Source organism: Mastigoproctus giganteus, chromosome 2 (assembly GCF_048544385.1).
Source record: "Mastigoproctus giganteus isolate SK-2022 chromosome 2, ASM4854438v1, whole genome shotgun sequence".
Lineage (NCBI taxonomy): Eukaryota > Metazoa > Arthropoda > Arachnida > Uropygi > Thelyphonidae > Mastigoproctus > Mastigoproctus giganteus.
In genome coordinates this window covers 196,330,084-196,346,630 of record NC_143576.1, presented here as the reverse complement: position 1 = coordinate 196,346,630, position 16,547 = coordinate 196,330,084, and the positions used below count along the sequence as shown (strand labels likewise).

At 37.5% G+C, this 16,547-nt stretch overlaps 1 protein-coding gene across 1 annotated transcript in view; it reads left to right on the top strand.

Annotated features, from left to right (window-relative positions):
• fus (epithelial splicing regulatory protein fusilli) overlaps positions 1 to 16,547 on the top strand; it is a 169,795-nt gene that overhangs the window by 109,410 nt on the left and 43,838 nt on the right. Inside the window, exon 6 of the mRNA XM_090389689.1 lies at positions 5,796 to 5,906. Coding sequence (XP_090245815.1) covers positions 5,796 to 5,906 — 111 coding nt within the window. The remainder of the gene's footprint in view (positions 1 to 5,795; positions 5,907 to 16,547) is intronic.

Genomic DNA, 16,547 nt, shown 5'->3' with positions numbered 1-16,547 from the left:
GAACGATTTTAATTAATCGTTCTGGAACACTTAAGTATCTACCGAAATATTGCAGTTGATACTTAGTTTTTGTGTAAATCTAGCGTGCTGGGGACATTGTAAATAATCGAATTTTGAGCGCAGGCTCGTTACCATATACCATATCGGAGTGAAGTTTTAGGAGCTGCAAATTTTAATTACATTCATAATTTAAAAAAAAAAGAATAATATCTCATAAGGATGGTAGCTACCTGATCTGTAGCTACTTTATTTCAGTTTTATGTCAGCGCCAAAGAAAATTTCATTTGCAGTTTTGGGTTTATTGTTTTTGCAGTTATTACACAAGTCATCCAGACTGGGTCTTGAAATCGAGGTTCCATGGTGAAACATGAATGAGCAGATTGCATGCATTTTGACCTTTGATGCTTAATTTTAAAATAGTATCCAATTGCTTCCATTTTAATTCGATTGATGTCAGCTATCAGTTTAGCTCATCTCGAGCACATCTTACCCTTTTCTGACATCTGCCGGAGAGGGTGCTGTAAGAAAGTCATGATGGATGTTGTCTGCACCTACAATTTAAACTTGGATAGCTATCGACTTCGAGTTCTCAACCTTGCAAGTACGAAATAAATCTCTTTGAGCTATCTGTTTTCAGGTAGTGTTTCCAGTATAATGTGTGTTTCTGATTCTCAAAAAGACCTTCTAGGGAATATCAGCATCACTAGCTTTGGGCACGGCACTCCTACAGATTGTTGGACCACTGCATGCCTCTGCGTGTCCTGTTATGAATGCAGTTAAAATGCATGGTTGGCATGTAGGGCAATAACACTTCAGTCTTAGATTAATCGGCAAGTTCTGTATATATATATAATCTGGTTGCCTGAATCTATCATTCTACTGATTTGGAAAAAAAATATGAAAATCAATTATGGGTTCTTACTTGCATGATCAATTAATAGGCAGTTGACAAGAGCAACGTGTCGGACATACACAGTGCATTCTCAGGTCGATGAACCAAATCGTAATCACGAGAGGTCAAACGCAGGCAGTTTAAACATTGCCTAGAGGCGGTATGTGTGCAATTAGCTGATGATTATACTCCCGTGGTGTCGGTGTAGTTCCCCGACGCTCACGTAGTCAATTCACTTTTAGCGCAGATTGAAATGCAGGAATGCATACCTTAAAGGTATGCAATCTAAAGATGAGAGCCATATCCGCCTTAATTTTATCGATTCACATCCTCTCTCTTCTCTGTTTTTTTTTTAAAGATTAGTAATCGAAATTCTTTCATTATCGAGGACAGTAGGGAATGAAGGAATATTTGTTCCACTTCACTGGCAGTTTGTACAACTGCCAGTGGTAATGTGTATTATAATGACAATATAGCATGGCTGCATCTTGAGGCTATTAAAATTCCTTATTAATTTAGAAAGAATTCAAAGAATATGCAGCTGCCATTATGTCATCAAAAGATCATTTCGTTGCCAAAAAAAGGTTATTGATATAAATAATATTTGATAAAAAAATGAATCACGATATTCAAGATACATCCTTTTTATACCTCGCATGCAATGCAATTTTTACAAACTTGCTACTCAGAATAAGAGCAGAGCAGGTTGAATGGGCTGTTTGTTTTCATAAACGTGGAAGAATTTACGTAGTGAAAATGAGAATTTGCATTTAATTAAAGTTTATATCCATATCTTTTATTATAATATTAATAATTCTCATTAAATTTTTGATTTCAAATATTAATTGTTGCTTTTTCAAGAGAAAGCAATACTCTTGATCTGATTATCAGCAGTGACACTTCATACATTGAATGATATTGTTCACTAGATATGAAAGGATTAACTGTTGGTGATCCCGCTCAAGTTGCTGACAAACTCAATGGGTATTTTTCCTTCTACATTCACGTATGAGGAATTTTTTAGGAATGGGGATGGCAGAAGTGAGCGAAATTCTAGCGAGGAACTGAATGATTTTGTCAGAGGAAAGTAGAGGAGAAGTTGGTGAAACTAAATGTAAAAAAGGCACTTGAGGATCAGATCTATCCAGTTATATTAAAGTAGGCAGCAAAGAGATAAACAAACCTTTATCATGATCATGAGAGCATCTCTAGATTCAGGAAGGCCCCTATGTACTGAAGATCAGCAAATGTATTACCAATTCAAAAAAAGAGAATCAAGTGAAGGAGAAATGAGTAATTACAGACCTGTTAGCTTGAATTCTGTTCCAAAGAAAAAATGGAGTCACTAGTTAAAGAAGTAATGCAGGACCATCTAGATAGGGATGCAGTTATACTGTAGTCACAGCATGGATTTTTTAAAGGGTGATTATTGACTGACCAATTTGATTGTATACCATGACACAGTAACAAAGGAACTGGATGCAAAATATAATTTTGACATCATGTACTTAGATTTCAGAAGAGCTTTTGATGCTGTTGCACATAAAAGACTGCTATACAAATTGGAGCAGTGTGGCATTAAGGGAAAATTGCTGCTGTGGATAAAAAGATGGTTGAGTGAGAGAATACAAATAATGCTTATCAATGGGCACTGCTCTTTTTGGACTAATTTTATTAGTGGAGTTCCCCAGGTTTCAGTGCTGGGCCCATTGTTGCTTGCTGTATTTATTAATGATATTGATCAAGGACTATCAGGTTTACTGGCTAAGTTTGTAGTTGATATGAAGGATGGCAGGGTAGTGAATCACAGTGGTACTTCTTCTGGGGAACAGTAAACCCAGGTTAACGTACCAGGTGTGTGGCCAGAAGTTTATTAAATTCTGATAGGGAGCTAAGTGATTTTGTCATAACTGAGCAAAGTGGAGGAGAAATTGTCGAAGTTAAACATAAGGAAGGAAGAAATCTGGGGTGGATGCGATCTATCCAGTTACATTAAAGGAGGCAGCAAAGGAAGTAAGCAAACCATTAGCTATAATTATGAAAGCTTGGACTCAGGGGAGGTTCCCATGGACTGGTGGTATGCAAATGTTCCCCAGTTCACAAAGGCGGTTCAAAAGGTGGCGCAAGTAACTATAGACCTGTTAGTTTAACTTGTGTTCGGGGGAAAATAATGGAGTCACTGGTTAAAGAAGCATTGCAGAATAAAATAGACAAGACAGCAGTAATAGTTCAGACACAGCATGGGTTTGTTAAGGGGAAGTCTTGTCTGACCAATTTGAATGAATACTACGATGTGGTCACAAAGGAACTGGATGCAAAAAATAATTTTGATATCATAACTGTATGTGCTGCCATAGCCTAGTGGTCAGGCGCGCGGGTGCATAAGTACACGTGACCGGGTTCAGGCCCGTGACTGCTGAATGCGATGCTGTTTCTTGTAATCTGTCTATCTTATGAACTCCTCTGACCGTTTGGTCGTCCCGGAGTATAAACAGAAAATTTATTTTATTTTATTTTACTTGAATTTCAGGAAAGCTTTTGATACTGTTGCACATGGAAGATTTCTGTAAAAAATTGGAGCGGTATGGCAAATATAAGGGCATGTTGCTGCAATGGATAAAGGGATGGTTGAGCGCGAGACGGCAGAGAGTGGTAATAAATGAACACTGCTCTACGTGAACTAATGTTATTAGTGGAGTCCCCAGGGTTCGGTGCGGGGCCCATTGTTGTTTTGTGTATTTATCAATGATATAGATGAATGTATATCAGGCTTAATATCCAAGTTTGCAGATGATACAAAGGTTGGCAGGGTTGTTAATGACAGTAAAGACAGTATGCTACTGCAACAGGATCTAGAAAAGTTAGGCAGGTGGGCTAAGAAGTGGCAACTGAAGTTTAACATTGACAAATGCAAAGTACTGCATATGGGTAGCAATAACCCAAGAGAAACATACCAACTGTATGGTACTACACTCAGGGAGATGGACAGTGAAAAAGACCTCGGGGTAATTATGCAGTCAGATATGAAGTTCTCCGAGCAGTGCAGATGGGCTGCTAGGGCAGGTCATGGAGTTTTGTCGATGATATATAGGAATTTTGCTATCAGAGACAAGGAAGTGATTACCCCTTTGTATAAGGCAATGGTCAGGCCGCACCTTGAGTACTGCGTACAGGTCTGGAGGTCTCAATTTAGGAAGGATGTAGAGTTGCTAAAACCAGTACAGAGAAGGGCAACGAGATTGATGAGAGGAACAATGGGATGTGCTTACGAAGAAAGGCTTAAGTTCTACAAGTTGCAGCATCTGTATAGTAGATACCTGCGAGGTGATCTGATTGAGGTGTATAAGGCCTTGAATGGTTTGAGCAGGCTGAATGCTGACGGGATACTTCCGCTTGCTCAGATTAAGACCATGAGGGGGCATAGATTGAAATTGAGGAAAGACAGTTGTTGAATAGATGTTCGAAGGTTTGCCTTTAGCCAGCGGGTAGTTGATTGCTGGAACAGACTTCCATCTGTTGTTGTGGAAGTCGATAGCTTAAATAAATATAAGGCTGAACTAGATAAACATTTGGAATGACCGGATGGGTGAAATGGGAAGGGGTTTTTTTTTTTTTTTTTTTAATAGCTGATGTTCTATACGCTTGCTTTCTTGCATCATATATGCCTCAACTAATGCTAAAGTGCTTGGGTTGGGGGCGCCTCCGGTGGTTTCCCACAGCTGCGGCGTATACTCTGTGCGGTAAAACAGTACTCTGTGAAAGCCAGAAGTGTGAGTAGTGTGTTTTTTGAAGTGTAGTGTAGTGTTGGATTGCGTTGTCATTGAGTAGTGTGTTTTTTGAAGTGTAGTGTAGTGTTGGATTGTGTTGTCATCTGGGTTTTCGCCGCGGGGCCCCTGATGGGCCCCCATGTTGCCTGCCGCTAACCTCCGGGAGGTAGTCAGGCAGTCCGTCCCAAAATCTCTGGCTAGTCTCTGACAGGGTCGCCCGAGCTTTCTGACAGAGACCACACAAAAAAAAAAGAGAGAGCGTAGGAAAGAAGCAACGTATCAGGTGTGGTACAACACATTCTGGAGAATGAAAAAACCCTGGGTATAATTTTGTGCAGTCAGATATGAAGCTCTCTGAGCAGTGCAGACAGACAGCCAGGCCATCTCTTGGGGTTTTGTCAATGATATACAGGAATTTTGGTATCAGTAATAATGAGATGATTATCCCATTGTATAAGGCAATGGTTAGGCTACATCTTGAGTACTGTATACAGGTCTGTAAGACTCATCTTAGGATGGACGTGGATCTGTTGGAACTGGTGCAGAGAAGAGTAATAAGACTGGTGTGGTGAGCAAAAGGTGCGTTTATCAGGAAGGGCTCTTGTCGGTTTTTCAAATTGCAGCTTCTGGAGACTAGGCTTCTGCGAGGCGATCTGATTGACGTGTTTAAAGCCTTCAATGGATGGAATTAGCTGAATGCTGATGGAATTCTTCCTCACGCTCTGACCACACACGCACGCACATGCGCGCGCATTAGGGAGCATAAATTCAAATTAAAGGAGGATTGCGCGCCTAATCATCCCTCAATTTGAATTACGAGCGTAATTCCAATTGGGAGGATTACGCGCGTAAATTGGGAGGATTACGCTGCCCACCTCTACCGCACCAACTCTCATCTGGTGCGGTAGAGGTGGGCAGTTTGAATAAATTCAAGGAAGAACTGGATAACCTGTTAGAGGGGATAGACAGGTGAAAGGGAAAGTGTTCTGTTTTTTTTTTTTGGCTGATACCGTATAAGTTTGATTTCTTGCATTATTTGCCTTCTTCTACTACTACTACTACTACTGCTGCTGCTGCTACTACTAATAAAATTGTTTGCAACAATCTAATGAATTTTATTCTCCTTTATCTTGCAGTACGAAAAATGAGGTGGTAGATAATAACACGGTTGTGAGGGCGAGAGGATTACCTTGGCAATCTTCGGATCAAGACATTGCCAAATTTTTCAGAGGATTGAACATCATGAGGTGAGTACGACAAGTAATGCTTAAAATTTTATTCTGCCTAGCTGTTTTGAGTTTTCACTGTAGAGCTCATTTTACCACTCTAAGGTCTCGGGGCTGGGCACAATTTCGTGGCCCTAGATCAGGCATGCCAGACTGTGGCTGTATAGTTGCCTGAAGCCCGATCACTGCTGGATATGACCGAAATTCAGTAATTTTCACCTAAGTTAGTCAAGTTTTGATTAAAGGAAAATTTTCGAACATCTAGTCCACAGTTATCCTTCTCATTTAAATTTACACCTCCTCGTGTATGGCACATGAAAATTGCAAAAATTCCCTCTACGTTTAGTTTACTCAACCCTTCTAAAGCTTTAGACACCTCAATCAGACAAACCTGCAGATTCCTGGTTTCCAAACACTATAACTGATAGATTTCGTCTTTCCTGACGCTAGTACTGCTTCGTGTCCTTAACCAAACTTATTACTCGTCTGTGGTCTTTCCAATACGTCCACATATTTCCTAAAATGGAGTTTCCAAGCCTGTATGCAATATTCAGGGTACGGCCTAATCATCGCTAGATACAATGAAACAAACAGCTCTTTACCTGCCTGAACTGTTCAGAGAACTTCATATCGGATTTTGTAGCTACTCCCAAGTCTTTCATTATTAACTATCTTGAGTTTGCTGCTATTGAGGAATGTTACTCTAGGATGGCTGCCCTCAGTTGTCATTTTTCAGCTCATCCAAATAATTTATCTAAGTTTCATTATATTTCTCCTACACCTACCTAATAGCAAATATGTTTCCTTTCCCCAATCCTCAGAATAGTCTTGATTCGTCGTGGCACGGCCCGAACGAGGTGTCGAAAGCATACCACAGGAATGCTGGTCCACGTTGACTCAACTACTTCCCCTCAGTTGTTGCAAATTAGATGGTTGCGTATTTCTGCTTCAAAGAACTCCCAGAGGTGCTCAACTGGATAGAGATTGGTGATTGGGAACCTATCGTAATAGGCTGAATACACTCTCGTTCTTGGAACCAGGAACGAGAGTGTATTCACGGTAGTTATGTCCCAACGCCAGTTCCTTACAGTTCTGGCGTTGGGACATAACTCATTGTCTTGTCGGAAGGACCCATTCATAGATGGATGTACTGGACATGTGGACATGTGGACATGTGTGTGTATAGGTAGGGTGGCTCCTAGAACGTCCGTTCAAATCCACCTCGTTTCTTTGTACGTTGAACAGACTCTGCAAAACAGGCCAGCGTGTAATATAGTGCAATGTTCGTGTAGTTTAATGCATGTTATGTTGTTGTGTTATGCTGACCTCTTGGCTACCCAGAAGCAGCTATCACCAGGAAGGCTGCTTCTAGATACTCGTCCACACCACGGGAAGGTGGGCCAGTTCCAGTAGATGGGACGCATAAGGTCTCAGGTTATGAGACAACAACACCTAAAAAAAAAAAAAAAAAAAACCCTCTGGGGGCCCAATCCAGAGCTTAAAAAAAAAAAAAAAAAAAATATATATATATATATATATATATATAAAAATAAATAAAAAGAAAATAAATAAATAAAATAAAAATAAAATAAAATAAATAAATAAAATAAAATAATAATAAAAAATTAAATAAATAAATAATAATAATAAATTAAATAAATAAATAATAATAATATAAAAAAAAAATCCTCCTCATCATCACCATTAGTCTCTTGGGCATTCTGGACACACTTCGGTAATGTTTTCAACACACTATTTTGGTTCAAGTGTTTAACAGGCGTTTCCTCAGTTCAAAGGCTCCCTTTGCAAAATCCTGGAATAATTGAAATACACTCCTATTAGATAAGAACACCTCTTCCCGACCTAACTCATTTTCAGCAATGATTATTTCCCTGACATTATCATAAATTGTACACACATATAATATATGGTGCCAACTTTCAACCTCACCACAAAAACAGAGATCTGTATCCGAAAGTCCCAACTGAAATAATTTCGCTTTCATCGAGCCGTGACCTGTTACTAAAAATGATGTTTGTAAACTTGGTGTAAACCAGCTTCGAACTGTTCTGTCACTTAAAAAGGTAACATCAGGAATAAATTTCTTTATCACTCGACCAGAAGATACAGTGTCCCATCTTGTTTGCCACAAGTTAACAATCTCGTTTAAACATCTTCTCTTCTCCCTCTTAATGTCAGAATTTATGTCAACTTCTATACCAAGAAGTCTAGTAGATATTTTCTTCTTAATGCCATAAGAAGAAAATAATTCTTAAGAAAAAAATTCTTAATGCCATTAGATGGTTGCGTATTTCTGCTTCAAAGAACTCCCAGAGGTGCTCAACTGGATAGAGATTGGTGATTGGGAACCTATCGTAATAGGCTGAATACACTCTCGTTCCTGGAACCAGGAACGAGAGTGTATTCACGATAGTTATGTCCCAATGCCAGTTCCTTACAGTTCTGGCGTTGGGACATAACTCATTGTCTTGTCGGAAGGACCCATTCATAGATGGATGTACTGTAGGAATGAGGGGAAGCATCTGGTTGGAAAAAATTTCCAGTAACTGTGGCATTCAGATGTTGCTCCACGGGTATCATGGAGCCCGCCACGAAAACATTCTCCACATTATTATACTGCCACCACTACTAGCCTTCGTTGTTGACGCTTGGCAGGATAGATCCGTGGACTTATGCTGTTTTCTCTATATTCTGGCTATCCCATCAGCATGAAACAGCAGAAACCGGAATTCCTCAGACCAATCAACTCTTTTTCAGTCATCCAGTGTTGGTATTCCTCAGTCTGCTGTAACCGTACATTTCTTTTTTTTTTTTTTTTGTTGTTGACAAGAGTTGAACACTTCTTTAGTCATCAGCTGCAATACCGCATCCATGAAAAAGTACCACGAGTTGTGCATTCTGAAATGTTTCTTTAGTTACCGCTGTTGTATTGGGTTGTTATTTAACTGACTAGTTTTTCTGATTATCCTGCACTAGCCTTATCAGCCTTTGTTGGCCCTTCGCCTCATCAAATTGTTTCTGATAACAGAATCACCGTTGGCTGGATGCTATTTGATTGTTGGAGACAGAGTCGTACGTGAAAACCTCACCAGGGTTGCAGTTTCCGAGATAGCCATACTGGGCGCATTTAGCGCTGGCCACCATTTTACTTATATCTTTTACCATTGCCCATTCTCGGATTAAATTGTGTGCCTTCGTAGGTAGCACAGTTGGTAGAATTGCTGTCCTCACCACACCGGGTGGGAAAGACCTGTGTTCAAATCCCGTCAATGATGCAAAGAATTTTTATGGGTCATTTTCATAACGTTGCTGAGTTAGTCGGTTTCATGCTAGAGTAGCATGGTTTTTCCTCCCGGAAACTCGGGTTTTTCATCCAGCAAGCAGAAAATCGACCATAGAACACAAGATATAATATATGGCCCAATTGCTGAAGCGCCTAAAAAAAAAACACACATCCGTGCGTATCTACTCACCTGCTTTTTATCGCACGGTGCGACCATGTGATGCTGTTATCGAGGAAGGTAGGTGTACCTAATAAAGTGGCCATGCAGTGTATTTTCTATTAACCTGTCGTGTTTGCGGGTTATCATAAAAAATACCACTTTATGAATTTTAACTATCTGCTTCTTCTGTTCCTGATCAGTTATAGTAATTCGTTCTGTGAAATTAGTTCACATTTTAACAAAATAAACCATCTTAGCAAAAAATCATCTATATTTCTGTATTATTTTATTTGATTTTTATTTCAATCTGCCTTTGTGATATTCGCTGTCATTATTTTTACTATTTAGATACGAACAATGTTCTTGTCAAAACCAAATAGATAGACAAGAAATGTGACTTAAAATGTTTGAAGTAATAAAATAAAGTATAGAAAGAGAATAATAGGAAAATAATATTGTTCATATTTTACTCCCGACCTCTTAAAAAGGGACCATTTATACGTAGTTCATAAATAGTTAAACTGCTGATTTTTATAAACAGTTTAATAAACTATTGATAGTTTTCTGAATAGTTGAACTATTGATTTTTTTTATAGATAGTTAAACTATTGATAGTTTTCCAGTGTAAGACTGTAATATCTGTTTTATGAAAAATCAATATTAAAAAAAAAGGGCGAAGAATTGAAGAATATATTCAAGATATATAAATTATAACCAGCGTAATAAGATGAAAATATTTTTTTACTTTTGGGGGAACCACATTTCTTGTTCTGCAATTACAACTGCTACAGATGGTGAAGTGAATATTGTGTTATACGTGAAGCAGTTTTCTTTTCTTTTCTTTTTTTAGATAATTGAAAATTATGTATATTTGACGCATCTCTGTGTAGAATAGAAACAGTTCTTTGTCTTCTTTCGGAGATTAATTAACAGTGATTCGCCTTAATTTAGCTAATAGTTCCTTAAGGTTTTCTCTAAGTTGTTTTCTCATTTTCTCATTTCTGAAGTTTTCCAAAAGAATAAAAGATAGCAAGCGAACAACCTTAACCTAGTAGTTTATCGTGCTGGTACGGTAGTGCATGCGTTTCATTAGCTGTGGTTCTCGCCCACGTTACTGCTAAATACTGTGATGTACTTGTATTTTCTTTATCATATGAATTCTTTTGATCCTATGTGACCGTCGTATTTTTTATTTTATTTATCGTATCTTTTTTATTTATCCTATGTGCTACTGCATGTCTTTTTTTATCCTTTGTTGACGAGTTTTCCAAGAGGTGTGTGAGCACTCATCTATAAGTAATGTGTCTTCTTATGGAATGCTGACTAGCCGCACAGCCATCGTAATACAGCTTCCGCTATGTTATTACGCCTATTGTCTGGACGGCATTTGTTGAACATTCTTTGCGTACTTATAAAAAAAAAAAAAAAAAACGCATTTTAATCATTTAAGGTTCCGAAGTCTACCATAACCTTGCATCGGCGCCAACTTTTATGAGAAACATTAGGCAAACTATAAAATTTATTCCTTTTTTTTCCTTTTAGATGTAATTTTATGCAGCACGTTTTCGTTATGTCGTATTTCGAAAAGTTTGAATATCTGAAAAACACGTTAACAACATTATTCTCTTTATATAGAACTTTCCCTTTTTTCGCTGAAATCTTTTTCTCGGGTGTGTTTTGGAAACATACACGTGAAATATCAAAGAGGTAAAAAAAAAAAAAAAAAATAGAAATTCGACCTCTTTTGCTTGTAACAGATGAGAAATGGAGTATGAAATTTTGAACGCCTTCTTTCTTAAATACGTCATCAATTACCCACTGACAGAAGTTGACAAAGAAGTGAAATGGTTTAATTTAGTGACTGTATTTTTCTAGTGCAAACTCAACATTTTAACTTCTTCCACTCGGTCGTTCCTCAGAGCCTTCGATTGCTGGTGAGTCGGCCATTGTAATTTCCGATTTCTTCCTCTTTCTTGTTTCCGTTTCGATTTAATAGATTGAGAAAGTAATAATAAAATGCAAGCTGTTTAAAATGCTTACTGAAAGGTAAAATATTAAGATATATTTATATATTTTACTTATTTTCGGAGAAATTACTTACTTTCGAAATGCAATATCTTTCAGAGTAGAAATTTTATTCTTGGATATTTTATGAAAATTAACTATCACGACTAGAGCTAATGCTATTTTACAATTTTGAATTAATGTTGCAAATGGCCTTATTAAATTTATGTGAAGTGGGAGGGCTGTAGTGGAGGGTATATGTGGGTATACGCCGTATACCCGCTGGGTTTTTTTTAGGTGAATAACGTATACTTTCTGGTTTCTAAAAGAATTGAAAAGTTTTCAATTCAAAAACAAATATTATTAAAGTATTTACTGAAAATTCGGTAGTATTTTTCCCCGTGAGTTATTCTGGATTTTTCAGACTGCATCACCTCCAAATCGGCCTATGAACACACTTCTACAGATACAATACACACATGTACGAATCTGGGTAACGCCCGGGGACCGTTAAAATAAAAAAAAATATTATAATGCTAAGAACCGGGAGATCAATAAACTGTTTCGAGTTTTCTATCACTAATTTTGCTCACAAATAGCAAGAGAACCTCATGACCTTCTAATTAATCTCTTCCAAATTGTCTCCATGCCATAAATGTAATTACACACTTTGAATGTTGCAGATTACTATTTGTTTACCTGTATGCTGAAGAACGTTGAAGTTTACAATTTAATCGAGGATCGAATACCAGTAGGAGTTCTAGTTATATTATAGTATTGGCAAGCGAAGATTGACTTAAAAGTGCATTTTATTTCGTAAAAAAAAAAAAAAAAAAAAAAAAAACAAAGATTCGCCACCACTGCATAAGTGTGTATGTGATTCATTAAATGGATATGTTTGAGTCTATGACCTTATTTTGATCATTCCAGGAACATATCCCTCGAGAATACCCGAGGGTAAGGTGTACATATTTTTCCGTATATGTTTTCCTCTGGCAATAATAATATTCAATTGGTACTTTTGCTCTGTATGTGTGTGTGTGTGTGTGTGTGTGTGTGAGAGAGTATTCTGGTTCTCGTTACCGTACTTTCCTAATTCGCGATGGGAGCAGCAATGTGGAGATACTGACATTGTGTTGGAGTCCAATGTTACAGCTGATTAAAGATTTTTTGAAATAACGGCGGGGACTTTAAATTACATCGCCAAACATAACGATGACTTTGCGATACCTACTTTCATCAAGAAATGCGTGGTCGTCACGGTCAAGGTGCTTATTATGGTGATTATGAAAGTCATTAGTAGCTCTTCAACCTTCATTATTTCTTTTTATTTCAGTCTGTGTCATCTTTTTTATGCTCTCTGTAATGTTCTATAGTTAGAAGATTGGAGATAGTTTGCATTTGCTTTTAGTAGCTAATTATAGAGAACTTGTTTTTAACAATCTAACAAAGATTGTGGGAATGAAATTTAAGCTAGAAATCCCACAGTTCTTTATTGGGACACAGTGTAATGAATTAATGTGCAAATTATTCTAATGAGATTTCCACCAGAACACTGTTTGGCATTTTCTCCTCCTCTTTTCTCCTTTCATCGTTCTAGGAATACAGTTTCATCTATGAGTAAATTATGACAAATCTTCTGCGAGGTTTTGTTATTGATGTAGGTTTGAGGTACAACAATGACTTGTTTGCCAGACTGCCAGGCTATAAACCCAAGTTTCTTGGAGAAAAACCCATGCAACCCTCGTCTGAGACCGACTAACTCAGCCACGTTGTCAAAAAAGGCCTACAAAAATTCCTCGCGTATTGACTGGATTTGAACTCATGTCTTTTCAACCCAGTGTGGGGAGGACGGTGATTCTGCTAAATATGCTATCACTAGGTATCGTATTTATTTCATCTCTGGTCATTTGAAGTAGAAAGTGTAACATATTTGAGTATACCGACTTTGTTGCTTCCATAATATGAGAAAATCATAATGATAGAAGAGTAAAATTATCATTATTGGGTTAGTTTGCCTCCAAGTTTGCTTCTGCAAACTGGACTCATTTGTTGTTTCAGTCAGAGTGAAGGTTTTGTTCCGAGATTATTCCTCGGTTTGTCATTAAATAGGTCAATCAACTTTAAAACATGCATATTTCAGATACGACTCATTGACGTCTCTTGACCGGTCTCTGAATAAAATGAGCACTCATTATAAGTAAATGGGTTATACCTATTTTATTCCGCCAGAGCACTGTACAAATGATTGATACGCTGCAGATTTTAGAATGATATTTCACTACCTTGCGGATTTTCATGAAGAACTTTGTATCTAAGGATGCAGTTTTTAAAAATCAGAGGAGTTTACAAAATAGAGGAATAAAAGAACGTTACCGTGTTTAGTACTCACGCGGGCTTGAACCACATTACTCAAAGCGCATGCACTTTTAATATCCTCACGCTTGATAATTTGGCTGCAGTATTACCAATCTGAAGTGAAGTTTTTGGAAGGTCGCTGTGAAAAGATAGTTCATACAGTGTCTTCTACGTAATCTCACAAATGTGAGTCCAATAAAATGAGGACCTAACAAATGCGATGCTTCAAACCATTACAAAATAAATCTGAAATTCTGAATCTTGGGTGTGGAACATAATCAGAATATAAATACTCAGCCAGCAAACTATCAACTGTATTTCTAACAAATTGTCTTGCCAATTTGTCTTGACTTGGTCTTCTAGTACTAATACGGCTAATGCTTTTTAATGCTTCTAAATGTAAGGTTTTGGGGCGCCAACATCGTAAAAAAAGTAATACAATAGACTCTCGATTTCCCGGGATAGATGGTAAAAATAAAATTCCGGATAATCGATTTCCCGATTAATCCAAAAATATCGAAAAATGTTCAGGAACGTACCTAAAGAACGTACCGTTTTTTATACATCGTAGCCGATGGATAAAAAACTTACCTTGCATTACTCTCGTGTCCAGTACAATGCTTGCATATGTATGAAAACATATCTATAGGTAATGATGTATGCATGCGTCGGGCAAAGTCTGCCGATGGTGGTGCACAATAATTTTCACAATATTTTTTACAAGTTTTGTTTTAAAATTATATTTTAATTTTACAAAAATTAGAAAGAGATCAGCGAAAATCAGTTCACTTAGAGAAATAAGAAAGTATTGAAGATTGTTTTTTTTCCTTTTGCAACTTTTTGTCGCAAAAGGAAATATTTCTTAAAACCAGTTTTTCTGATAGAACACTGTCGTCTTGCTGCTCCAGGTAGTCAAAAAGTGCTTCTGCATGGCTTAAAGCAACACCATGGCTAATTTTTTGTGACAATATCAACTCTTCTTTAGGTTCACCATCATTATTTACTGGTGGTGTAGTAGCCGTTACTTTATATAAAATTTTTTCATCATTTAGTATTTCATGGCCAGCTAAATCTTTGTCAGAATTAAACCAATCATAAATTGATTGCTCATCGACATCCCCTCATCTTTTGTTTCAAATTTCGTAACATTTCTGGTACCAGATCTTGGCAGTTTTTGTCAAATCTCAAGAATCCTTCATCGCTTCCCGGTAAAATTTTATGCCAGGACCTCTTTTAAGGTTATGCTTTTTATTGAATTCCATGCTGCTGAAACTTCGTAAATAGCATCCAATACAGTCAGGTTTTTCCAAAATGTCAATAAAGCACAATCATTTTCTTCCGCTAACTTGAGAGATAAATTTCTGCGATAAACTGCTTTCATTTGTTGGATGACACCTTGATCCATAGGTTGTATTAAAGCTGTCACATTGGGAGGTAAATATTTGACGAACATATTTCCATCGTCTGATTTCAGAATTTCTTCATTAGGATGACTTGGTGCGTTATCTAATAGCAGGACAGCTTTCTGTGGCAAGCCCAGTGACGCCAGATGTTGGCGCACTTAGTTTTAAACTAACTGGAAAATATCTCCCTGTCCATCCAGACTGACTTATTGTTGTAATAATCGACAGGTAAATTTGATATTACAATAGTCGAGAAAGCCCGTGGTTTTTTTTGCCGTTCCAGTTACACAGAGTTTTAAAGAATGAGACCCGGCAGCATTTGCACAGCAAAGAACTGTCAATCTTTGCTTTTGCATTTTGTGTCCTGGAGCTTTTACCTCGATTTCGTAAGCCAAAGTTTTTGTCGGAAGACATTTCCAGTACAATCCTGTTTCATCGACATTGTAAATTTGATCCCGCCCAAGTTCATTGGTTTCAATAAATTTTTGAAACTCACTGGTGAATTCTTGGGCAGCCGGTGCATCACTATTTAGTTTTTCACCTTGCTTCTGTTTAAACCACGTCAACCACCCAGATACGTTAAAATCACCCTGCAGTTTTAATTTATAGAAAATATATTTTGGCCTTTGCTGCGCAAACTGCCCCAGATACAGGAATGCCTTCTGCTCTTGTTGGCTAAACCACAACACCAATGCCTTGTCGAGGCCTCGTATGTAGACAGTTTCATCGTTTTTCTGTTAGTCATGCCTTGAACGCTATCAGACGTGCCCACAAAATCTAATAGCTTCCCATTATTTTTTACGATGTCGCGTACGGTTTGGTCACCAACATTATAATGGTTCTTTAAAGATTTAATGGATGCACCGTTTACAAACTTTTCAATAATTTGAAGTTTTTGCTCAATTGAAAGCACAACTCTTTTACTTTTACCCATCATTTTCGCAATTTCTAAACAAAAAAATTACTATAAAAAATCGACTGAATCACTCATGACTTAAATAACGAAATAAATTTTTTTTTGCGGTACTGCGGAACACGGCAATACACGCGACGCACTAAAAAAAACTAAACACTTGTTCTCTTTCTGTTGTTTATTTGTTTAATAGGTTCATCTATCAATCATCACTTATAATGCGACTTCTTTTGTCGCTTAGAAGGGTTGTTTGTGAGAAAAAGTTCAAGAGTGTTGGCTGTATGGTTAGGATTGTTCGGTATTCTTGTAGGTAAATGAACAATCTGTGCAAGGTCATTAGAAATTGCAAAAGCCACAGCATCTCGACCAGCTGGATCGGTGTGACTAGAAAATGGAAGTCAGCTGGAGTTGTGAACATTAAAATCACCAATGAAAATTACCTCACTGTTAGGAAAGTTGGACTGGAGAAAGTCAATTTGCAAAGAGAGGAAGTCAAAGAGCTCCAAGTGATTAGTGGAGT